Source organism: Thermobia domestica, chromosome 5 (assembly GCF_964235325.1).
Source record: "Thermobia domestica chromosome 5, izTheDome1.hap1.1, whole genome shotgun sequence".
In the NCBI taxonomy this organism is placed as follows: Eukaryota; Metazoa; Arthropoda; class Insecta; order Zygentoma; family Lepismatidae; genus Thermobia; species Thermobia domestica.
Genome location: NC_137458.1, coordinates 184,578,188 through 184,605,644, shown reverse-complemented (window position 1 = coordinate 184,605,644; position 27,457 = coordinate 184,578,188). Strand labels below are relative to the sequence as shown.

Genomic DNA, 27,457 nt, shown 5'->3' with positions numbered 1-27,457 from the left:
TAATATTTTTCATCTTTGCCTATCTTAAGACATATTGGGCACTCAATCAGCAAATTCCTAATCACAGTTTAAATAATTATGGAAGTAACAAGTAACCTGTTGTTCAAAGATATTGTATTCTTGCAAACAGTTTAACGTTTTTATATATTTTGAGTCTCGTAGATTCGTTGGTAATATAGTACATAATAATTTTAGCATGAAGGTTTGTTTATTTAATACTGAAAAGGAACATATCCAAATATGTTGTTCTTAGTTTAAATGTTGGGAAAGTCTTTATGTTCACTTTCTTCATATAGTTTTACCATGTACATTATTATTATTATTATTATTATTATTATTATTATTATTATTATTATTATTATTATTATTATTATTATTATTATTATTATTATTACTTGTATATAATAATTCACTAATATAGATAGTATTTTTCAGCACCCCGAAGAATGAGTGAACGAGACCTTCCATCGAAAGTGCGTACAGAGCAAGATCAAAATCCTGATACTAGAAGAGGAATGCCACTAGATCTTCCAACAATACAGAGTTCAAAATCTGTTCCATCGTTAAGTAGTATGTAATTCTTTTCTACATCGTATCACATTTTTTTTCCTTATATACCAGGTAGTGTAAAAACTAATGAGCCGTTTGAGCCCGAGATGGCGTTAATGTCCCAGATTTCAGGGTATAGGAGGTACAGCGTGCCAGGGCTAATGTCTGCTAACAATTGAAGCTAGTAGATGTGTATCACAGAAGTTCTACAGTGACGGGGCTTTGGTATTTCTGGAAAAATTGCGAAAGTCATTAAACAGAATCGGGCCTATGTGGTTTCATAATGTTATTTTGAAGTCACAAAAATATATTCTCAGTTTTTACCTCCAAAGGCTCAATATTTTTTAGACAACTTGGTAGAGTAGTAATTCTTATAATCAGACGTAAGAATCTGCTCCGTGAAGATCAGTAAACCAGGGTGGCGACAAACCGGTAAAAGTCAGGAAATTTAGTAAGACCGGGGATAGTCAGGGAATTCTGCTAAGAGTAAAAAAATTTCTGGTTCCAAAGAAAATCATTTGAAATAAAAATCTTTAAAAGAATTTTTTTTTTAATTTATTATTGGCACTTCAAATTTAGAAACTTACACTTGTTTTTTTGCTAATTATGTGTAACAGACTTACCGTATATCCTGTATTTGTCAGCATTATCTTTTGCTTTCGCTTGTACAGTGAAATATTTGGTGAGTCATTCACAAAATGCAATTGAATCAGTGGGAAATTTATTCTCCACCCACAAATAATTCCAGCCATTTTTCGTTTTTGTTGCCACTAGTTTCAAATTTATCACAGTTTCCTGTTCTGTATTAATTGAGAGTAGCTTACCATACAAATCAAAGGATTTTGGAATACGGTTCCTCGTATTTGAGTTTCTGTATTTTAATGTTTACTCCTGAAATTTTTAGAATGTACAAAAATTTTCGATAAAGTTGTACATCAGCGTATGCATTCGGTCAATACTTAGTGGATAGCCTGTCTGATTTTGTCGGATTCTGGATATTTAAATATAGGACATGTCTATGGATGCTAATTTCTAGCTTTGGTTTGTTCTGAGCTTAAGATATGAGTGGAAATAAATTAAGAACGAATAAGGAAGAAACTAAATCAGTACCTATATGGATAACAACAATAAGTACCGTCCACCAGATCTTCCGTCTTCTGATCCTACAGTAGGTTTTTGTTCTCCATATTCCTTCCAATCGGTGCACTGGCTAACAAGGCTTTCTCATCCACCTTCGTTTCATGTAGACACTTATTCTTCCAATACTTAAGAGTTGTACAATGTTTTTTTTTTTTTTTTTTTTTTTTTTTTTTTTTTTTTTTAAATCCACTCTTCCTGTTATCTCTAAAATTATTCTTAGTTCGAAACACACTTGCTCTCATTTTCTTTTCCGAAACTGTAAACCATGTCACATTCTTTCCATTCTCGAATGTTCTCTCGTATCCCCAATAGCAGTTGAATTTGAAGGTTTTGTAAGAAATGTGCTTCTAACACGGTCTCAGTGAAAGTGAATTCAAGAATGGAGAATGGATGAGATAAAACCCTATGTCGTAAACAAAAGCGAGGGCATACTATCTGCTTTCTGATGAGTGCATCCTGTCGTCAAAAGAATTACTTCCTTATGTGTTTCTGTCTCCTTTCTTCGCCAACTCACTCACTGTTTGCCTACTTATAAATGAAATCTCACTTCCTCTGTCATATATATATATATATATATATATATATATATATATATATATATATAAACTAAGCGTAAGGAGCTTTCTTATTTTACTAATGATCACTGCAGTTACTTTCTTAATTCTTTCTTTCCGTGTCTTTTCGAAGTTTTTGACACTGACTCCAAACATACGACAATGTTGTAATAGTGGCATCGTAAAGGTTGTTTTTTTCGTCTGTTTTCCCACGTTTCTCTTCTAAATGAGAATGTAGTGCTTCTGCTTTAATTCCTGGCACTTTTCCCACTTCAAGGGAATCTATACTAACCGTAGCTATTCCGCCCCCAGCAGTTTTATTTTATGTTATTTAGTATAATTTACTTACTCTAAAGCAATTGAGTGTATCTTTACAGCGTACGTTTCTAGTTCCTTCAGAGTATTACAATTCTTTTTATGTAACTAAATTGTAAATGTGGAATGTGATTTAAATGGTAATACGGTTCACTTGATCGTGCTTCATCGGTGGAATCCTAAGTCTTGTTATATAAAACTGACATACTGCGTACAAACCTAGCCATTGACTCAGTCGGCTGTTAAACTCTCTGTGCAATCCCCATTTCAAACTGTATTTCATACTAAAAAATATGAAATTCTGCGAAAACTTACCACAACCGTTAAAGAGATGCAGGACTACTTTCTTCAAAGTATCGTTCAAAGAAATTTTTCTTCTCATAGCATAATCTTTCAGCAAACTATAAACTTGAAAGGTTCTCAGTCGTCAATCCCGAAAAGTGTTGCAATTGGATCTTAACTTCCTCAAATATCTTAATATAAGAAGATCTACTTTTCGAACTGTCCTGATTCTGACTCGATTTCGTTTCTAGCGGTGTTCTCTATGTTCTCCTGTCTCGTTCTTTTTACTATTGCTAACATTTCGTCTTCCTTAATTTTTTTTTCTTTAATACCCAGAGCTAGCTTCAAACTCCTTATATTTATTTGGCTAGACATGAGTGTGTTCTTTCTGGACCTTAATTTCGTATAAACTGAAACCTGACTTTAAACCCCGGCAAGATGCCAATAGATTATGTGATAAAATAATTACCACTTAAATACTAATACCACGTGGTTGTACTAAAATTTGGCAATTTTGTACCCATGAAAGGGAACGAGGTGGACCACCCAAATTTATAGTAATATATATTAGGGTCCTATACTATTACACCAAATGTGTAAAATGGGCAATTTCTAAAATTTAAGGGGTGGGCCAAGGTACCCCTCCCAAAATTTTAAAGGGGTGCACAAATGTACCTATATCTTATGATAGGGAATAGGCCCCTATACATAACCATATAAGGTAGTAGGACCTCATCCAAGAGGATAAATTGAACCAAAAGACCAAACACGTGGTACAACGTATTGCTTACGTTTATATTTTGGCAATTTTGTACCCCTAAAAGGGAACAAGGTGGATCACCCAAATTTATCATGGTACATATTAGGGTCCAGTACTATAATACCAAATGTTTAAATTAAGCAATTTCCAAAATTTAAGGGGTGGGCCAAGGTACCCCTCCCAAATTTTTAAAAGGGGTGCACAAATATACCCATATCCTATGAAAGGGAATGGACCCGTGTATACACCCATATAACTATATAAGGTAATAACACCTCATCAAAAAGGATAAATTAGGTCAAAAACCTCCGAAATTTAAATTTTTGGCAATTTTTTACCCATGAAAGGGAACGACATAGACCCCCAATACTGATAGAGGTACATACTATGGTCCTAGGCTACCATACCAAATTTTTAGATTTGGCAATTTCCAAAATTTAAGGGGGTGGTTCTAGGTACCCCTGCCAAAATTTGGGGGGTGGGCCAAGGTACCCCTACCAAAATCTAGAGGGGTGGTCCTATGTACCCCTAGGTCATTGACCCCAAGCCAGGGACCTTGGGTCCTGACGCAGGGACCCAGGGGCCAAAAGTGTCCTCAGGTAAGGCCAATACTACTTTCGTAAAATTTTATACCCATAAAATGGAACGTAATAGACCCTCAGTAAAACTACTCCATAAAGGCAAAGCGTAAAACCCTAGGCCAGAGGGGATAGGACGCAAAATTTCAGGGGCGCGAAAGTTAAAATCAGGTACCACAAAATAAGCTATACATACACCTGTACTCCATCATAAGGTAACAGTCTCAAATTTATGCCATAAAAGGGAACGAAATAAACCCATAGGTGGGACTACCCCATAAAGGCTGAGCGCAAAACTGTGCAAGCCAGAGGGGACGAGGTGTGGCCTAGGGGCGCCGGAAGCGCAAAAGTTGAAATTAGATACCGCAAGGTAAACTACACACACACACACCTGTATTCCATCAAAAATGTAACAATATCCAAAATGTTATGCCGTAAAAGGGAACAAAATCAACTCTCCCCCCTCGGTAAAACTATCCCATAAAGGCGTGGCCTAACACCACGTGACCCAAAAAGGCGTGGCGTAACATCATACGTCATACCACATGACCCCAAAATGAGCGCCGAACGCCCGGGGCGCAAACTTCTGGCGGCGGCGGCGGGCGCCATGCTCCAGGAGGCCGAAAAATTGAGATCAACTCATACAAGTACTACTTTGAAACGTCGACATCAGCATCAACGACGGCTGGTGGAATTGCGTGATCTTATCCTCTGTGAGTGGGTTTAACTGGACGTGACGGCCTAGCAGACCCTTGTGGACACGGTATTACCATAAGTACCAAGTGGGTGACTAATTTTTTGTGCAGGATGCTTATATATATATATATATATATATATATATATATATATATATATATATATATATCGGATGTTATAAAAATGGCGCCCACGGACCACAGAGCACTATTCTACAGGTCAAAATAAAGCGAAAATGTTATATGACGAAATGCCCTCCGGGGCTTTCTTCAGCTGCTATGGGGAATCAAAATTTCACAACGTGGCAACGTCGCAGATTAACTTGGAGCCATTGCTCTGCTACGCTAATAAGTGATGATAGTGTTAATTAATATCAACTTTAGTTGCCATCTGGAAAGAATTGGTGTAACTATTTGATAGGTTGGTAGATCTAATCTATGGTTCTTTATTTGCGACGTTGCAGCATAGTGCAATTTGCGTGTCCAGAGGAGGACTCGAGAGGTATACACACACACACACACATATATATATATATATATATATATATATCAAAATTTTTATACTTTAATTTCAGATAGCTAGATTAGAAAATTCATTCTTATTCTCTTGCTTTTAGGCCTTGGTAGAGGCTACTTATTGGAATGCTTTTCTTTGCTGCTTGCCCTTGCAGTAATTTTCCACTGGCTGCTGAAGTTCAGTAAGCCGTTGGAAACTGATTTTTTTTTCTGTTTCTTTTTTTTAGTCCCCGAAAACAAAAGGGCGGAACTTTTTATGGCCGCTGCACTTTCGGTGCATGAGGCCTACAGGTCAGTTGGTCTCACTGGTGTTCTGTCAGTCAAAGGAATTAAGTTAAGAGAGCTCAATCCGGGGAAATGTCCTTTTAATTTTGCCGCTGGAAATCTCTTCGATATGCGGGTCCGAAACTTCGCAGTCTCCCTCTAGAGTGAGTAGACTCGAGCCGTAACTTACAAAAATTCCAGAGATAGGAGTAGGAAATTATAAGTTCCTGTTAGGAAAGGGAGCCCAACGTCAAAATAATGACTAAACTGGGCTCTTGTTTTTAAAGTTAGAGGAAATGAAGAGCAATTGATTTCGATGGGTTGTACCTAGGAAGAGAATGAATCCAGAACGACTAGGAAATTGAAATCTCCAGATGCTGTAGGTTTTTACCTTGTATAGAATTCAGATTGCAATTTGGGTTCCATTCCCGGACAGTCAGGCAACAGTGACTCCTGTCTGGTAGTCTTTTTAACACTGCGATTTACGAAAGTATTAATGTTTACCTCTTACCTAGAGTCTTGAATGCAAAACGTATTATAATAGCTGGACCATGCGAGACGGCTATTAGTCCTGTTACCTATGTTTACCCATCGTAAATTGTTTTAGATAGACCCTTAATGAAATTTCTCTGAGTGTAGAGAGTCCAACCATATATAACCCAGACTGTTACTAGAGTCAAGTTTGTACGCGCCTTTGACGTGGGAGACTCGGTTTCGAATCCCGACAGGAGGTCATGTGGTTCGGATTCCACTTAATCAGTAGGTCTCGTCTCATATAGTCTTGCTGCTGAAAGGAACGTTAAACTTAAAATCAACTCGTAAGAGTCAAGTTTAACAGTCTTTGATCTAAGGAATATAGGACTAGAGTAAGAGAGAGTACTAGTCCCTATATTTCCACAGACCCCCAAGAAAATTAAAGAAACTGAACTTATTAAATATTAGGATATTGTAAATTAGTGGCTAAGCTCCTTATCCTCACCATTAGTTCTTGGGGAAGGTAAGCACAATATGAAGGTTTTTTTTGTTTTTTTTTTTCTCTCTCTCTTCAAGGACCCAGTAACGTTCTTCTACATTCTCAGTTACTAGTCACAATCCCAACCTAAATTAGAGAATATTAAATTATAATAAACTTCTAAATACACGTTAATTACCTGATATTTCATTTTACTTAATTACAATCGTGAACGTGTTACCTAGAGAACAGCGAGCGGATGTTTAAAAATCATAAAGACAAGATTTTGAGTGGAAGGTAAATTGGCAAACTCAATAATTTGAAGGTGAGAGAAAAAGCAATCTAGCTCTAAGTTACTATTGATCGAATATTATCATCATCATTTAAGGGATTATAAAGAATTAAGAATCAGAAGAAAAGGTAATAGCAATTTTTTATTCTATGGTATATATATATATATATATATATATATATATATATATATATATATATATATATATATATATATATATATATATATATATATATATATATATATATATATATATATATATATATATAAAATATACTTCACTTTACTTTACACAGAATACGCGAAAGATTGTATCTACTATGCAAGATTATGTTCAATTAATGTTCATTCAATTTTTTTTTTTCTTCTATATTTCAATCTTCGTTTTGTTCTGGGGCCGCGGTGGCTCAGTGGTAGAGCGTTCACCTCTGGTGCTTGGGGTCCCGGGTTTGATCCCAGCCCCCGCCAAGTGAACTTTGTGGTGGACAAACACCGTGTGCGTGGGTTTTCTCGGGGTTCTCCCGTTTCCTCCCACTTTCTTCATTCCACCATTTCATTCATTACTCATCATCACCGTCTCCTTTAGCCTAACCGGCATAACCGTGGGACGTAAAACTTAAAAAAGAGAGAGAGATTCGTTTTGTTCTGTTTCTTCTCAGAGAGTATGTATAATATAACCATAACACATTATTGTCACTGGAGCTCAATCTATGAGCAGACATGAAATTTTCATATATGCATTCCTTTTAGGTGGGAATAATGACTTAATCCACGCCATGTCCAGTTCCCATTTCAAGCAACATGAAGTTTATAATCCAGGTTATAGTCGAACATCGTCAACAAATAGCATTCCTCAGAAAACTGTCGATGGTACGTTGCATTCTTCGACCACAAATGGAGGCGTACGGTCCAGGTTCGTATTACATTTCTTATTCCATTCACAGTTTCATCTGCTCTTTTAAAATCTTTATCTATTTAGCTCTGTCTCAAATTGTACACATAATTCATATCTTCAGTTGGAAATAGAAAACAGAAATGATACTACGGTAGAGTATAATGAATACTTTGTAATGTTATGAATATATCACTTTCCTTCCTAAATGCAATTGAGTAATTTCGCAGTAGGTTCTGAGCTTTGTCATAGTTCCTTACCTTTATCACAGTTCTTCAGTCGAAATTCTGTATAAACGTTTTGAGTATTTCTTTAAAATTGTGCAGAGGTAATGATAACGATAAATTAAATAGTTCACTCTTATTTTCGTGCTTCTGCTTCTGTTGTAGGTCTATTCAAAATTTGAACGATTCACGAAATCCTACAACTCAAGTACATGGTGTAATGACAAGACAAGCGTCTAATCCGAATCTCTCAGGATTACAACAGCAGCAAGAAGAGGAGAGGTTTTACCAAAATATTAGTATTTATCGTAACCAAGAACATCATAATCGTAATGGATATCCACCAACTAGTCCAAATAAAAGCCTCCCCCATCAGATTTCACATGATGAAAGGTAAGGAATTAATTTTGATTGGAAATATACTTTGTTATACTTCCAAATAAATGTAACACATAAGGACACAAATGAAAAGCAAATAATATTGATAAATGGAGGAAACAATATATTTAATACACAGTTTGTCTATAGATGTGAATTCAGTTATTCACAAAAAGTGAAAAATTGCACGACTGCACTGGAAGTCAAATCTAGAATCTTCGGCGTACCGTCCTGGTGAATTAACCAAAACGCTAACCAGTGCGCTCCCTGAACAGGTATACACTTGCTTATGAAGTCGGTGTTCATTCACTCAGATCACATGGTTTGTAGAGTTCTCGTTACAAAAAGTGGGACTGCTTTTCACAAACTTAAGTCCAAAAAAATGACCCTAGATTCTTACGAATTCACTTTAGTTCTAGCTCTTTTTCCCTGCATAGTCGGGAGGCAGAATCTGGAAAAGTGTCCAAAATAAGAAGTTGGATCAACCTGAGAAAGTACAAGCAACCGGTTGTCTTAAGTCAAGTCCACTATCCTGATCATTTCTTGACCGCCGGTCGCTTGATGCGAGCGGAAGGTCCCCCCGTACACCCCCTCCCCTCTACTGAAGTTAAAAAATGAGCATTTCAAATAAAATGTCATATCTCCGAAACTAATCAAGATATTTATGATTTACGGTTTTATCTCTAAGGTGTGCTTTATGCTTTCGTATTTTCATGTTTTTGATAGACCCAACGGGTTTTCGGGAAATTTAACTTCAACATTAAAAAGTGACATATTTTGTCCTTAATATTTTTTTTTCTCCCCGTAACTCTCCAATGAGTTGAGATATGGATAAAAGCATCTCTAGTCAAGTTTTTAGAGCATTAAATTATCTTTCCAGCGGTACCAATATTGTTAGGTTTACTTCCAAAAATAGCCGTACAGCGACGTAAGTTTGAAGGAAAATGCACTTTGGTTCGAATGCTGATGCTCCGAATGGCACCACTGAATTTCAGCTCACGTCAGTCAATAAAGGTTTTGTTTCCGAGATAAAAAGCTGATTTTTAACCCCCAATATTTGAAGAACAGTTCTCACCCTTCTCCCTTGAGCTCTCCTGTACTGTCATGATCATTTCTAGATCTCCGGTCACTTGATGCGACCGTGCGTTAAGGAGCACAAAATTTTGAGATAAGTGGAGATATCTTTCATAGTGTTAAAGTCCATTTTCAGTTCATATTCAGGTTGATTCAGATTTTTCAACTCTATTTGTGTGCAGTATTTCCACCGGTAGTTGAAAATAATTCCATATTTCTTTAACAAAAATGTTTATCTTACCTTAATGTAAAAGCAGAAAATATAAATAAGGTAAGAACATATGTAAAGATGTCTTAAGTGAGGGCAAACACCATTTACAGGTGATATATAGGGTGATTGATAACATCGTTGTACACCTAAAGGGTATTTCTAAAATCAAGAATAGTTTGTATTTTCTCAATGGTCACTTTAAAAAATGTTTTTGTAGAAACCTCAATAATTCTATTTGTATGTAATTTATGAGAATATTATATCGAACTTCATTAAGTACTAACTAATTACTGGAAACAAGCAAAACTATAATAATATTCTACATTATCACCCTATAAAATCTGCACAAAATTACATGTTTCTTTAGTCTTTTAAATCCTCATCAGATGAATCATTTTTCTTGCACGTAAGTGTTTATAAGTAACTTATAGCACTTGTTACCATTACAGCTACAAGTTTTCATGCACTCCACTGAAGCCTGCACACACTTGCAATTGTTTGTGTCCTACGTATGATCACACGTACAAGACTTTAACTCTGGGCAATTTTTAGTCATAGACTCCTGAGTGGCCCATTTGGGCATCAATTTTCCATTCCTAGTTTGCCAACAAAAGTGTTCGAGTTGAAGAAAGTCAATATTCGAGTCGCTGGCGTGCCGCTAATGTATGTTTGAAGGTGTGCTGGCTTGATCTGGAGCATTAGAGCACACTTCATTGCTGGAAGATGGTCTGCTTTTTGTGACCGACCAAATCAGCGCAGACAGCACTGATCGAAAATTTTTGTGAATCGGTGACAGGTTCACCACAAATTCTTCTGCGCGTGTTATCGTCTCATCATCCACATTACCAGATCCTGTGTTACTTAGCAAGTTTGATTTTTTTTTTTATAATATACATTCCATGCTTTCTTTTCTCCAATTCCTGCTAACTGACTTGTGGTGTCACTTCCAGCAAGTACATGGAACGAGGGCAAGGAATGGCATTTCATCGTTGAGCTCATTCACAATTGTGTGCCTTGGAATAAATTATAATTTTATTGCTGTTCTAATAGATATCCATATTCTTCTGCCTTAATTGTTTAAAAAAAAAAAAAAAAAAGTATAAGGAGAACAAGAACATCGGTGTCTTTGGAGTCAATGAGCAGCTGCTTATAACCGCAGCTGAAAGCGTGGTATGCGTGAAGTATTATCCTCGTATCGGCCTATTCATGATTATATTTCAGAAACGATATGTCTTCCCCCTGTGATGACTCCACGTGAAGTAAGTCTGTAAAAACTACGGTAATTTTAAGTCCCAAGTGTTATACATTATTTATATTTTTGATCTAGAATGATCTGACAAGTAACGAAAATAAGGAAAATATCTTAACTACAGACTAGAATGATTAACCATCTGCTTCATGCAATTTGCTAATTGTTTCACTGCGAATTCAAGTGTCCTCTTTGTCCATTTATCTTCCTTGAAGCCAAAACTAAGGAGTAAATTATGAAAAACTCATTGCAATCAGCGAGGTAAAAGCAAGAATATTTGAAAACACCGTGCTGTTTTCTGCTATAACAAGTAATTCATCCGACCCATCTTTTACATAGGTTCAGAGGGAACTGTGTTTCAAGAAGCAGTAAAATGACATTTTACTTGCAATGTCAGTATTACAGCCTAGCAGAAAATAAACTGAAATTTGAATGAATTTTGCCGCGCATAAGACGAGCTACTTCTATTTTTAAGCTAGGGTTTTAGAACGATATCTGTTTCAGGAAAACTAATAAGGATTTCTGTAATTTATGCCCTTTAAAATTGTTCAACAAGTGATTCTGTAATTAGTATTCAAAATGAACATACAAACATAAAGAGAAGAATTTTTAAAATTATGAGTCCTTACAAAACATATAATGATTTGTTTGTTACTTTTATCTTTCGGGGCGTGAGATTCGTGAACTTTGTGCTAGACAAATACCATGAGTGTGTGTATTCTCGGATTTTTCTCGTTTCCTTCTATTTTCTTCATTCTACCTTTATCTTCCATCTCGTTATCACCATCTCCTTTAATTTCGGTGCATGAACATGGAACGTTAAACTAAACAAAAATGTTCTTCTAATTTTATATTAGACCCCTGTAAAAAATTAAAAAAAAAAAATAGATAGATTTCATGGCAATTCTACCTTTTACCAGGAAGAAAAATTGGTATATTTAAAATACAAGAATAATGCTGATGATTCCTTATGTTAAAATAACCCTTACGCATTTTAATTAACTAGTATCCGACGACTGAGAAAAATTAAGATCCTTACGACAGGAACAGAAATTCTTTAACATTCTTTTTCTGTCATGAAATTATCTTAGACAATATAGTGCAGCACTGTAATAGCAATATCATATCATATATGGAGTTAACTCTTAAAAATAGCTTTAAAAAACGCGAAATGTACACTTCACTCCGATCCTTCTGAATGAACTAGCAAGAGGAGAAAAACACTCTGTAATAAGACAGTCGAATAGTAAGCTGTGTGGAGAATACAAAATGGAAAATAATTGAACTCTTTTTTCGCATTAAGATATAATCTTAATGAAAATATAATTTTAAGAGCTGTAAGATACTGTGTTTTTGGTGTCTATTTCTAACTCCCTTACCCCATTCTTAATACTTTCCTTAATGACATGAGAAAAACCTTGAGTAGGAGTTATATTCCAAGATTCATTTCAAATAATCAAGCCGTTTATTGTGATGTCATCAGAAAGAGATAACTTTTATATCAATGGGAAAAAAAAGAAAGAAAGAAAAAAAAGAAATTGGAATCAGAGTTTTCGGCAATGTTCGTTCACTTGTCCGCGTATTTGTAATGGAGTTCATATATGTATAATATTGAATCTTTCTAACGTGAGAGGCTTGTGATATGCTCTTTTTACCTTATTAATTTTGAATCCCATACCCCTTTAGATGCGCTCTTTAATCAAAATAGTGATTGAAATCTAGTTCGAGTTAAATGCTGAGTCCCAAAACTAATTTGAAATCTTTCACTCTTTTTCCCGTAAAGTGATCACAAATAACAGGCAATATTGCTTTCAAGACGGAGAAATGTCTCCTTCCTTTTAAAGGTTAATAAATAATAAATAAACCCGCTGGTACACAGGTCCGCTTATTTTTAATGAGTTTTATGCCGAGTTTCATCTACCGAACTTCATTGATTTATGAGATACTTTATTGTGGGTAAAACATTTTAAACACCTTTCCACCTTTACTTTCCTTAGCATACATATTTAAAAAAAAAAAAAAAAAAAGTCCTTTATCGTTGATCCCTCTATGACCGCTCGTTGACCAAAACAGATCGTGCTGTTTGAGCATAGAAAAGAAAAGAAGCACTAAAGGTGTTTACACAATATTTATTCAGTAAAATAGCCTCCATTTGCTTCTAGAGCCTTCTACGAACAAGTCCATAGATGCCATTTTTGTACAAATTTGTATCCTGCAACTCAAAAGCTGCGCCAGCGCCTTTTCAACTTCTTACCGAGTTTTGAACTCCCGATTTCGCATGTAACTGTCCATGGCCATAAAGAGATGGTAATCGGATGGAGCTACGTCTGGAGAGTAAGGAGAAGACAAAAGTTCCCATCCAAGTGACGAGATCAGTTCCAGTGACATCCTTACTGTGTAAGGTTTCGCAGTGTCTTGGTAGTACAGAACCCCTTTCCTGTTGACGAGTGCTGGCTGTTTCTGGGCGGAGTTTGGAAGCTACTGTTTGCAGCTGTGCTGAGTAAACATTGTTGTGATTGTCTTACCACTTTTCAGAAACCCAAAATGCACTTTTCCAGCAGTAGTCCACCATACACACACCATTGCCTCACGCTAATGACTATTGGGTTAGCAGACACAGGCAGTGGGTCATTGGGTAGCAACCAATGGCACGAGTGCTTCTTGTTATAATACATCACCCACTTTTCATCACACGTCAAAATTATCGTCCAAAACTGGACAATTTTTATTCCCACTCAGGAAGGATGATAAAATGTTCAGCCGTTGGAGTCTGTTCGCGGTAGTCAGCTCGTGTAGGACCCCTTACCCCTTTGCTTATCTTCCACGATCGTCCAAGCTCATGTAAACGAATGATTTTGTCACTTTCCCCAAACCATTGAACGAGTTCCTGACATGACTGCCTCGAATTCTCTTCAATAGCCCCGGTCAGCTTGTCCACATTGAGTGATTCTGATCTCCCAGATTGAGGTTTATCTTCAAGGTTCCCATCACCAGTCGGAAAGGTCTTAAACCACTTACATGCGGTTCGTTCGCTAACTATAGCCTCTCCGAATGCCGAGCAAATTTTTCTTGCTCCTTTAATACGATATTGTATATCTGACATCTGTGAATTACTTTCATTTCTAATTGTAGCTAGTTTGGGCAACGGTGCTTAAAAGTGCACAATATGTTATGAAGAAGAAGAAGAAAATGTAGAATATATGTTGAGATAGATTGATATTCATGTAATGGTAGTAGCTGTAACTAGAAATAGTTATTTGTTTCGTGTTGCTATGACAACAAAATGATTATTCATGAAATTTTGAAAATAAAAAGTTAGTTGCACTATGCATTTGATGTGCCTAATTTTCAGGGTATGCAGTTACTAGAATTTGTAATTACATATAAAATTGAAGTGCTGAATCGTGTTGACTTATCTAGTGATTCGAACTGTGGGCAATACATGTAACATAAGTAATCATAAATAACGTTCCATATTTTTAGATAATGTTTTCCGCCCAGGAACCTTGAGATTTGTGTGGAGTAAAGTAAGCAATCTCATAAAGAACCGTCAACACGGAATACACTTTATTAAGAAGTAAAAGGAAAATTTATAGGAATATTAAAATGGATTTACCCAGAGTCTAAAGTAATAATGATGAAGTTGGTGATGTTTGAACACCAGGATCGGATGCAACAACGAATGTGGCTGACCTTATAAAACAGCTAGGTCAGCAAATGAATACTAAATTTGAGCAACTGACGCAGCAAACACAACAGATGGATACTACGGTTTCAGCAAATGGATAGCAAATTTGAACAAATTACCCAGCAAATGAGTACTAAATTTGAGCAACTGAAACAGTAAACACAACAGATGGATATGAGGTTTCAACAAATGGATAGCAAATTTGAACAAATTTCGCAGCAAATGAACACTAAACTGGAACGAACAGACTGTAGGATGGAACAAGTTTTGCACAGATTTACAATTGTACTAAGTTCAGTGAAAGTGGTTGAAACCCAAGTTAATGAGCATAGCAACCAAATTAAAGTATTACAGGAAGAAATAAACATTATCAAGGAAAGGATCATTACAATAAATGATAATCCTGATCAGATCATCAATAGCGACCATAGGCCAAATGAACCCCGATTAACTTTGGAAGAAAGTGATATACCGGAATGCTGTACTGAGAGGGATGATACTCCTTCTAGCACCGGGAAAGAAGAAAGAAGACCGTATGCATCACATCGCCGAAAAACCAGATACGTAAAGTCTAATCATTTAAAACAGTCTCATAATCATCATCATTTCAGATTTAGTGAAATAAGGTCTTTAATGAAATTTAGTGGAAGGTCAGAAGACATACCTGCAAGTGCATTTTTAGAAAAGTTCGAGGAAGAATGCAATTTAATTGGGGTAGGCAGATCCAAATTTCTTAAGATTTTACCACCGTTCTCTCTTTGGTACAAAGCGATCAAAGGAAGTTTACGCAATTATTTAGATTTTAAGAACGCACTGCTTTCCAATTTTGAGAATGATTTTATGTTGGCAAACCGAGACGCATTGGTTCGAAACAGACGGTATGATCCCAAAATTGATAGGAATCTTACTGATTTTGTGATTTCCGTATGTAATGAGTTGAAATTAATTAATCCATACAAACAGAAATCACGAATTATAGCATCGATCCGGATATTTTTACCTTTTAGGTTGCAGCAAATATCGATTTATGCACAATGCATTAATTTCAATTATCTAATTATGATAGTACAAAATTTTGAAAATCAGTCAATGGTGAAAAGTAACACTAAACCAAGGCAATCATATTCCAATCCGAAATATCAATATGCGTGAAGCATGTAGTCCTAATGTAAGAAGTAATGATAGATTCAATTATACCGGTAATAAACCGAACCCAATTTCAGAAGAAATAGAAATAGTAATCGTATAACATTTAGAAATCAGGTAAACAGTACATCTAATTTTTATCTAAATGGATTTCGTAACAATTTCAAGGTGGCAGAAATTCTCAAAATAGAAACCAAAGATCTGGAGGAATTCATAATATACAGAACTGTACTCGAGATTGCGCTACTCAATGCAACCTTTTCAGAGAAGTCCCTTAAACACTGTGACTTTTAGGTTTTAATGATATTGAATTTAAAACCATATGAAAGGTTATAGAATGGACAACATTCTTATGTTGTGTGCACATTGAAACGTACTTTAGAACGTCGAGAAAAACAGCTGTGAACAGCGAGGTTGGAAACCTAGAAATGGCTATTTTGGAATGTACAGTTTCAAACTAGATAAATAAGACTCACCTTCAATTTTTGTTTACAGAGAGACTAGATAACAGACAACGTCCCGAACAAGCTTCAGATCTCAAAACCTTATACTTGATTTTTTTTGGAAATTTTTCAACATTGCGAATTTTCAAAAATTGAGTATTTTCACCATTAAATATCTCAGGAAGGACGCAAGTGAAAAATCCCAAATTTGCACAAAATAGACGACAGTTACGCAGGATTAAGTTGGTAAAATAGCATCATTGAGACTTGAGAAGTTTCTAAGTTATAGGTTGTTGCAGTAGGTGATGTGAGGTGGAAAATTTTCCGCTATATTTTTCTGGAAAGTTTTTCGTTCTAAGAAAATATCAGTAATCAAGTAACAGTTCCTCAGCAATAAAAAAAAAAAAAAAAAAAAAAAAAAATGCTTGAATTCATGTACTGAAATGTTAAAAGGTGAATGATCGCGTAAAGAATCTGAAAATTTTCATGGCTGAGACGATTTTCAGTACTATGTAGGAATAAGTTAATTTTTCATGAATCGAAATATTTTCGGTCTTATATGGAAAAATTGAACTTTTTATGAGTCGGAAAATTTTCATCATTTTGAAGCAAAAAGTAAAACAACTTTTTGTGAATCGGAAAGTTTTATTGCTTTGTAGAAACAAGTGAAAGGAATTTTCATAGATCAGAAAATTTTAATCATGATGTAAAAACAAGTGGAAAAAACTTCTCATAATCCGGACAATTTTGAATATTATGTATAGTGATTAAGGTGGAAAAATTTCCACTATATTTAATTGCACATTCAGCTACAAAATTGAGTTTCTGTAGAGAAAAGTTAGTCAGCAGCAAATTATCATTTTCCAAATTGGCTTTCAGGAACCGGAAAATTTTCTAATATTTCAAGTTGGGAAGTAAAATTTTACACAGTGTTTCTCTCTCTCTCCCTCTGCGAGTTCATTCGTTGCTAAGCGGTTAGCATACGCGCTTGTGGCATGGAAGACCTGGCTTCCATTCCCGGCGGGAGCACATGCAGTTCGGATTCCACGTTAATCAGTTGGTCCCGTCTCATGTAGCCTCGCTGCAGAAAGGGACGTTAAATTCAAAATCAACTCAATTCAACTCCTCTCTCTCTCTCTGTGTGTGTGTGTGTGCGTGCAAAGTGCAGAGAACATACATTGAGTTGGTAGAGTACAAATATCCCACTCTGTTATTTAAAATTTCAATTTATTTAAAATCATGAATATTTTCCGATTCACAAAAACATACTCCACTTATTCTTACATCGTTGTTCAGCCGTAAAATGTATTGGTAATTAATATTGTCTTAAAAAGTTACATGAAGTGAAAATCTAACGATTTTTCATTTCAAGAATGTTTCAAAAACTTCAATGCGTTCTTCCCTCAGAATCCATCTTTGATCTTACAAAATTAGATTTCGTCAGTTTAATACGAATAAGACGGTTTTTTCATAGCTTTACTACTATTGGTGCCTTCCATTTCAACTCAGGCAAAAAAATATAAAATTGTACCATCACCATCTCAGATATTGTTGAAACTTTTTTTATAGCAACTAGACATGTTTTTAAGAGACCCATATTTTTTTGTTTTGTCGAAAAAAATTTTCCCGCCAAGTAATGGGCCATCAAAGACGGGGAGTACAATTTATGAATTGTAGAAGACATGGAAAATGGTCAATTTCGGAGCCTCACCATTCGGCTATGGAGACAGGTAGAGTTATAATTCTTGTTGTGGTATGTACATAGGGATATAAATAAACTATATTTTATTATAGTTTGGTTTGCGCATGCGTATTTTTTGTACATAAATTAACAAATGAACGTCAATTTATCTGAAAAGTCGAAGTTTGCGAATTTTTTTCGAGCACTTCCGGTTCGAATTTTAAAATTCTGTTTTCACGGTTGGTAAGACCTAGTTACCCGCTTTCCGAAAAAAAATTTGTATCGCTTCTGTGGTCAACCGTTTTGTCGCAAAAAAAATCGAGAAATTGTAAAATTTTCAAAAATCGCCATTTTTGGGCGCCATTTTCTCGAAAACACCATTTTTTAAAATTCTGAAATTTTGTCAGATGGTTCAACTTTACCTGAATAATAAACACACCAAATACCATTCTCGACCAATGCTTCGTGGATTAACTGCAGCCTTTTAAAGTTAGCGAAGTTTCGCTAATTTTGATGTCACAGTTAGCAACATTGGGAACAATGAAAGTGCAATGATTTGATGATGTTTGTGGTTCATATTCATTAAATGAAGAACAAAAGGTTTTCTTGGCTGTTTTTTTTTTTATTATTTTGATTAAAAAGGCTCTCTGAAATAGTAAAATGAGCCTCCCTCTACTCCTCCGTTTTTTTTAAACTGAAGTAATCTGAGGTGGAAATTACGATTACGAAACACACAAATTTCAAGTTCACTTACTTAAAATGGTCTTCGGAAACAAAATTTCACTAATCTTTTTTTTACATGGACCAATCATTTGCTTGGTTGTTGTCTTCTTTGCTAATTGTTTTGTAACCGTGCAGATGCTCCAATAGATGTTGGTTCACTCATAACTCATCCAGGAGTGGATCTAGGGGGACGATTGCCGCCCCCCCCCCCCAGAAGAAGAAACTTTCTTATATATATATAAATAAAACCCATCCCAGAGTTTGGAGCTCTTAAAAGTAGCTCTAAGTAGCAGTATTACAATCCCCCCCAGAAGTCCGTCCTGGATCCGCCCCTGCGTAGCACATTGTCGATAGTCACAAAACACTTATTTTCACTTCTCTTATGCTCTTCTGGAAACCTGTACCCTGCTGAAGGTTCATGTGGAAGCATAAACAGCACTTAAACTTCACGTAATTCATGATTTATTCATAATATTTCTGCTACGCACCACTGGTTATCATACATATATGTATATAACAAAAGTTCCTTTTTGCAGATTTCTTAAATCTACACTTTGAATTGCAAAAGTTCGATTTTGGGGGAAGTATGAAGTTAGTCCATGGTGACCCGTTACTGCCATAAAAACTTCGCAATTTTCCGAAAGCCAAAGATAACTTCGTTGAATACCAGTTACCGGTCGCATACTTTCCCTTTTTTCTTCCGGAAGTCGTCGAATTCCGTTCCAGGTAACAAAACGAGAGTAATACCCGGAGTTTGTGTTTGCACTATACTCACGAATTCTCCTGCGGTTTTAGTGGGGACGCGGTGGCTCAGTGGTAGAGCGTTCACTTCCGGTGCTTGGGGTCCCTGGTTCAATCGCAGCTCGTGCCGTTCCGCATTCCACCATTTCATTCATTTCTCATAATCACCGTCTCCTTTAGCCTAACCGGCATAACCGTGGAACGTAAAACTTAAAGATTTCATTTTTTTCTTCTGCGGTTTTAATACTGTGTATCTGTTTTAGCCTAAGGCTATAGAGCGTTGCCACATTCTTTGCCCCCCCCTTCCCCACTACCGTCGCAGAAACCCTTGCATGGCCGGTTTCACTGCAAAAACACTGCTTTATCGGACCTGTCTGCATCTCGAACATCTGAAAGCGATTTTTAAAGTGGGATGCAGCACCATCAGAAATCACTGACACGGTTTGGGAAATTGTAGACACCTTTTTTCACGTATTCAAACCTTTTTCTATAAAATATATTTTCGCTTTTCTTCGAGTATGTTTAGAATCTTGTCTATGACTATGAGTATATGAGCCGAATCGTGTGTTTTATCGTCGTTTATTACAACAAAACTGTCAATTGTTTCATATTTCGGTGATAACTCTGAATTGCACTTTGCAGAATAACAGTCCAGTTTTCAACGAAGTCCACATGAAGTAAAATAGAATTTGTATCTTGAAATTTTATACAGTGGTTTTCGGTAGCAACTGATTCTCTTTGGATTTTCTTGATGTAGTCATGAATTACAATTCTTACAGTTAAACCGGCAATGTACGATACGAAAACAGAAAGTGGCACTTTTTTTTTTTTTTTTTTTTTTTTTTTTTTTTTTTTTTAAACGAGATCATTATTCTCCCATATGGCATACGTAACCACTTTCATTTTCATCAGGATCAATAATTAAAGACACCACACTTATTTCTTCCACTCCAGGACATTCACCACATTCTTGAAGAAGACAGCTGTCATTTTCTACGGATCATACTACTAAAGGAAATAGGTCACTCATGACAGCTTCAATACAGGTTGCACCTTTGATTTGTAGCAACGCAGTAGCAGCTAACTTAAAATTTGCACAATACACACACACACACACTTCCCTCTCAGGTTGCGGACTGACACACTTTAGTCGAATACTATAAAATTCCGAGTGACCCATTTTTATGCTGGGATTGTTCTATTTAAAAATTCAGTAAATTTCTTTGGAACGCGTAAGAAAACGTTTCGATTTTTTTTTTTTTTTTTTAACTTTTTGTCATTTTTCGATCACTATAATGACATCGCATTTAATTGAGACTTTGTCTGGAGCATTCCAAATCATACTGAGGTAATAGTTTAGGCCTTTTATAGATCATCAGAATTCATTGGATGGCCATTTCAAGTAAACTTAAAATTTGTGTGTTTCGTAATCGTAATTTCCACCTCAGATTACTTCAGTTTAAGAAAACGGAGGAGTAGTGGGAGGCTCATTTTACTATTTCAGAGAGCCACTTTGTTCAAAATAATAAAAAACCAGCCAAGAAAACCTTTTGTTCTTCATTTAATGAATATGAACCACAAACATCATCAAATCATTGCACTTTTATTGTTCCCAGTGTTGCTAACTGTCACATAAAAATTAGCGAAACTTCGCTAACTTTAAAAGGCTGCAGTTAATCCACGAAGCATTGGTCGAGAATGGTATTTGGTGTGTTTATTATTCAGGTAAAGTTGAACCATCTGACAAAATTTCGGAATTTTAAAAAATGGTGTTTTCGAGAAAATGGCGCCCAAAAATGGCGATTTTTGAAAATTTTACAATTTCTCGATTTTTTTGCGACAAAACGGTTGACCACAGAAGCGATACAAAATTTTTTTCGGAAAGCGGGTAACTAGGTCTTACCAACCGTGAAAACAGAATTTTAAAATTCGAACCGGAAGTGCTCGAAAAAAATTCGCAAACTTCGACTTTTCAGATAAATTGACGTTCATTTGTTAATTTATGTACAAAAAATACGCATGCGCAAACCAAACTATAATAAAATATAGTTTATTTATATCCCTATGTACATACCACAACAAGAATTATAACTCTACCTGTCTCCATAGCCGAATGGTGAGGCTCCGAAATTGACCATTTTCCATGTCTTCTACAATTCATAAATTGTACTCCCCGTCTTTGATGGCCCATTACTTGGCGGGAAATTTTTTTTCGACAAAACAAAAAAATATGGGTCTCTTAAAAACATGTCTAGTTGCTATAAAAAAAAGTTTCAACAATATCTGAGATGGTGATGGTACATGCTCTGCCTGAATTGAAATGGAAGGCACCTATTACAGATTTACATACTGCAACATTTATAAATAAGCAGAGATAGTAGAAAGTGCCTACTGTAAGTTTTTGACTACCCAAAAATTCGAGTTTAAGTAACTCATGAAAACAAATACTCACCATTTTCTGGAAATGAACATTTATTTATTCATATATTCATTCATGTATATATATTCATTCATATATATATATTCATATATTCATATATTCATGAAGTACTGTGAATATGCAGTCGAATGTTCGTAGTGAGGCACGTGCGGTGTTGCTACAGCATGACACACGAAGCAGAGTGATTGAAATTGTGAAAATACTTAATGCAAGGGAAAACCCCAAATAGCACGATAGCGAATACAGTCAGCACATTTCCAGATATGAGTAATGTTTAGCAATGGCTAGAAATATCGTTATGTCTAGTGAACTGAGTGAATGTCACTAATGAACAAGACCCAATATTAAGTACATTACATGAATGATCTGATTAAATGTATAAGAAATTTGTGAGTTGAAAACATATGCATTATCTTAATAAGTCTGCAACCGTCTACCTGATTTCAATGGTACTTGTTCCTTTCAGTTGTTGCACCGTTACGTGGATAAGCAAGGAAGCAACAGAAAGCAAGGTTGCACGTTGACGCGCCGTGTCGCGGGGTCAGTCCCCAGTAACAGTCCAAGCTTTGGACTCAACAACCAAGAGATGGATCGGAACGCATTTGAAACTTTAGGTCCCGTCTCCATATAGCGCCGCTGCTGAAAAAGGGACATTGAACATCTTAACAAATAAACAATCAAACAATAAACAATTGTTATAAACGTGCAATTGAATGATACTGTAGTGCGCGAATGTGATATCTAAATGAATTGGTTTAGCTCATTAAATTAAATGTAAGTCCTGCTACAGTTTCGTTTTCTCTTCGGGTACCCAAGCCGCTCGTATTAACGGATTCCAAAATATGTAAACAGAACAATAAACCACCTTCATACTTTATACCTTGTCTTTGTTTCTCCATTTAAAGTTACATCAAGACTGTCTTCGTTTCAATTTTGTTAGGTCTATAAGGCGGGGACGTTATTACAAAATAATAATCATAACGGCATACTCTTCTCATGTTTATTTTTGCTTACAATGCAACTGCTGGAGCCTCAAATATATACGCCTATTCCAATTTAGCACACCAGAGTAGAATAAGTGTAGAGAGAACCGGGTACGATCCTTGTGTTCAGTAGCCGATCTTGAAAGTAAAAACTGGAGGGTGAGGGAGTGTCAGTATTTTGCTATGTAAAATACGTAATTTGGACTGCGTTTTGATATTTATAACATTAGTAATTTTCTAGTAACGCAGCAAAATTGGGGGACCAAGGCCCCCCGACCCCAGCCTAGATTCGCCACTCTTTGTTCAACCATTCTGAGTGGTTTTCTTCAGTTTCACAAGTCGAATGCCAAGATGGTACCTCTATAAACGCTCTGGCCGCAAGATCGCCTGCATTTGTGTCTGAACTTTAGTCGTCGGATGTAATTAACTCTCATAATGTAAACAGATTTAGGCTGTATTCAAATGCACACGCAGTCGAACTCTGGAGGGTATTGTCGATCTTTATAAACAAAAACAACATTGATTATAATTTTACTGTGTGTATGGAAATTTGTTTCTGGTCTTCTTTAAATCTTAAAACATGTAAGAAGTATTTCAGTTTCACACTATAATTTTAGCTGAGTCCAGAATATTCAACAAAAAGACATTGTCCTTGAAATGACAGTACATAGCGTTTTTCTTACGTCCAAAACTGCTGATAGAAAGAAAAATATGATAGAAGAGAGAAAATAAACATTGATTAACAGAGTCATGCTGTTAGTGGGATTCGAGTCGAGCCATATGACAGACGAGCACCTAAAGAAGCTAGTCTACCGAAGACTGACGTGTATTCTGGAAGCGACTGTGCTTGTGTGCAGTGCTTACTGTCTGTGCTTTATAAAGCACTGTAGTGGGAAATGGAGTTTACTTGGGCAGAATTAAGTGATATGCATTTGGCATATGATGCAGCTTTGGGAAATGCAAGGGAGGCACAAAGACTGTATAGAGAACGTTTTCCAGAACGACGGTGCCCCCATCACACTACATTTATGTCAATTGATCAGCAGCTGCGAGAATCAGGTTCCTTACATATTCCCCGGCCTGATGCAGGAAGGCCACTAACAGTGAGAACACCAGCATTCGAAGAGAATGTGTTGGACCAATTTTAAAAAAATCCCTCAACAAGCACGCGGGCCGTTGGACATGTGTTGCATGTTCAGCACCAGCAAGTGTGGAACGACCTACATGAAGAACATCTCTATCCATATCATCCTCAAAGAGTACAAGTTTTGCGTCCTACAGACTATCACAAACGTGTGCGGCGACAGTGTGTGGAGAATCCGCAGTTCGCACGGCATGTTTTGTTCACGGATGAGAGTAGTTTTACTCGTGACGGATGTTACAATGCTTATAATAGGCATGTGTGGGCAGCAAACAATCCGCATACAATGTTTCGCCGAGGTTATCAAGAACGATTCACAGTTAATGTGTGGGCCGCTATAGTGGATAATGTCTTAGTAGAACCTTATGTATTACCACCACGACTGAGCATGCACACTTACAGTGTTTTTCTTTCAGAGGTACTCCCGGAACTGCTAGAAAATGTCCCCCTTGTAGTCCGGCGACCAATGTGGTTCTAGCATGACGGAGCTCCACCCCATCGGTCGCGGCGTGTTCAAAATGTACTTTCTGATATGTTTGGGAATCGATGGATCGGTCATGGTAGTCCTATAGCATGGCCTCCTAGATCACCGGATATGACACCTATGGACTTTTACCTATGGGGACACATAAAGGAGTTGCTCTACCAGACACCAGTGGAGAATGAATTGGACCTTGTGGGCCACATTGTCGAGGCTTCCGCAAGAATTCGTGTTAACCACGACGTTTTTCCTCGTGTGCGAGACGAAATGCTTCGACGCTATATCTTGTGCATTGAAATCAATGGTTCACATTTTTAGTAGATTTCGTGACGTTGTAAGGTACAAGTGAATTACAAACACCATTTCCTGTATTGACTTGTCTTCTTCTGTCTTTGTGCTTTGTGTATTTTATTTGTGTGCCTGGAGGTTATGCTTTACAGCATTTCACGCCACCAGCTATGCCACTAATATGCGAATCACATTATCGCTGTTCCCAGGAGGTCATTTGTCAGCTGCTTCTTACATATGTTAATACTATACTCCACAATGCTGCATATGTTAACATACATTTGTCCACGATAATTTATGTACATTTTGATAGCGGGTTTGCATCTAGTTTCAACAGCTCTCAATAACTCTGCTTTATGTGTTTTGCTGTAGCAACACCGCACGTGCCTCACTACGAACCTTCGACTGCATATTCACAGTACTTCATATTCCGAACTTCATTATTGGGCACCATCCGTATGTGGCGGTTATGCAACCACACACAGCAGGTATACAAGTGTCCACCATTTTGTATCCGTTTGAGTTATCCTCTTGGTACAAGGAAGTACTGTTAACAGGTGCGGAAGTCGTCCATTCATACCCCTTTCGAGCCATCTTCTCTCGGCAGATTATCCGGGAATCCCTGTGTTCCTTTGGGAAATCCCTTGCGCAGGCATTGCAAGATTATGAAACATGCATGTTTAACAAGAGCAGGTATGACTTCGCTGGTGAGTTTTCAAATCGCACCCTCTACGTTGAATAGTTTCGGAAATATATGCATTTGAAGATTCATTTCCCACGGTTTCGGCGCCTTATATTTCCGAAACAACGCGTTTCCGGACCCATGTTTACTGAGCTTTTTGTTTCTTCGTATGAGAGGATTTACCTCCCGAAGTATGTCGGTAGAATTTTTTGATGAAGTTGAAAAACAATGTTGTGGAGGATCAGAGTTGTCTTTAACGTTGGGAAGCAGGCATATTTGAGGCTTATTCTGATGGACATCAATTTCATCTCACTTTCTTTATGGCAATCGGACAAAAATTGTCGAATTTCTCTCCAAACCACATTTCAAATCGGATTATTGGGGGGACAGTCACCCTCAGTTCCAAGATAGGGTGGACACTCTCCCTCATCCCGCCCGGTATTTGCGCCAGTGGTTACAGTGTTTGTGAGTAACAATGGAGAAGTCCTGTTACAGTAGAGCTCCCTCGTGGCTAAGCGGTTAGCGTACGCGCCTTTGGCGTGGGAGACCCGGGTTCAATTCCCGGCGGGAGCTCATGTGGTTCGGATTCCACGTTAATCAGTAGGTCCACGTCTCATATAGCCTCGCTGCTGAACGGTACGCTAAACTAAAATCACCTCACCTCCTGTTACAGTAAGGACCGTATTAAATGTGTTGAATATGCTAAAAGGCATAAGAGGATTGTTTACAGAAAGAATTCTCGCCAAAAATTTTATCTTGCGGTAAAATATATGGTTTAAGTAGAGCGTGTCTGCCCAAACGTACTATTAGGGGAGGATGATTATTTGTGTCCTTTGCACAAGGTGATTTGAAAGGCAGTATCAAAAAAATTAAGAAGTGAATCTTTCACCGTAGTCTAGGTTTCACCGATAACGGCCGTTTTAATGGCGACATATTCATGTTTAGTATGTTAACTGTCTAGTTATGCGTTTCCAAATATACATTCAGAGGAACAAATTCTTCATCTTACTGGTGCATATTTACACTTTCTTCCTTGGTCACCAATATCTCACATTCATGTTGTTCACGGTAAATATTCAAAGCACCCTTTACACAAATAATCATACTCTCCTAATACAACGTTTTGGCAGACGCGCTGTACGCAATCCATATATTTCACTGCAAGATAAAATTTTTGTCAAGAATTCTTTCTGTACACAATCCTCTTATGTCTTTTAGCATAATCAACTCATTTAATACGGTCTCTACTGTAACAGGACTTCTCCATTGTTATTCACAAACACTGTAACTGGTGTACTACAATGTCATGTTACCAGTGAAAACAATTTTCATGGTTCCAAGAAACATTAAAACGATGTTACGATACCGCATCACGTAATGAACTGTTTCGTGGTTGCAGCAGAACTTCTTGAACACGTTACAACTTGTCTAGCAGATATCACTTCGCCTCTTGAATAAGTTCGAACTTGATGCGTGGAGTTACGAGAGGTTCTGAGATAATAATAGTAATAAAAAATCTGATTATTATTATTATTATTATTATTATTATTATTATTATTATTATTATTATTACAACTTACACAGACGCAGATTTTATTTGACATTTTGGTTTTACTAATGATGGTAAACATCAAGTAAAATTCACACTCAATGTTGCAAACTATCAATAACGCACGAGATAAAATCTTTTAATGAAACACATGTAAGTTTTCAAAAACTGGTGATGTGGGGAAAATTGTGCTTCATGTGATGTTTACAATCATTAATGAATACCAAATATCAAATTAAAAACCACGTAGTGTCATTTGGAAACAAGTAAAAATTCTACAAAGTTAGCAACACTCCCAACCGAATTGCAACGCACATAAAAATTATTATATTGATACAAATCAACTTTCTGAACTTCATCTACCTTTAACACATACAGATGGTGATCAGAAAAATGGAAACACCTGTACTTGGCAACACGTCAGATGTATAAGTTGGCAGTGGTGTCGTGGCGCTCGCAGCGCCGGACCGCTGGTGGTGGTGTGTTAGGTCGGTCTCCATACTACGTCAGGCGCAGTGGAACAGCAGTGTCCAGTGGTTCCAGCAG

General features: G+C 36.7%; 1 protein-coding gene across 2 annotated transcripts in view; it reads left to right on the top strand.

The window, feature by feature from the left end:
* Positions 1-413: 413 nt before the first annotated feature.
* The window catches only part of LOC145686316 (uncharacterized), a 245,840-nt gene continuing 218,796 nt past the window's right edge, over positions 414-27,457 (top strand). For both annotated transcript variants that reach the window (XM_081759515.1, XM_081759514.1), the window contains exons 1-3: positions 414-570; positions 7,648-7,810; positions 8,179-8,406. In XM_081759515.1, the coding sequence (XP_081615641.1) occupies positions 447-570; positions 7,648-7,810; positions 8,179-8,406 (515 nt within the window). In that variant the 5' untranslated portion in view covers positions 414-446. The remainder of the gene's footprint in view (positions 571-7,647; positions 7,811-8,178; positions 8,407-27,457) is intronic.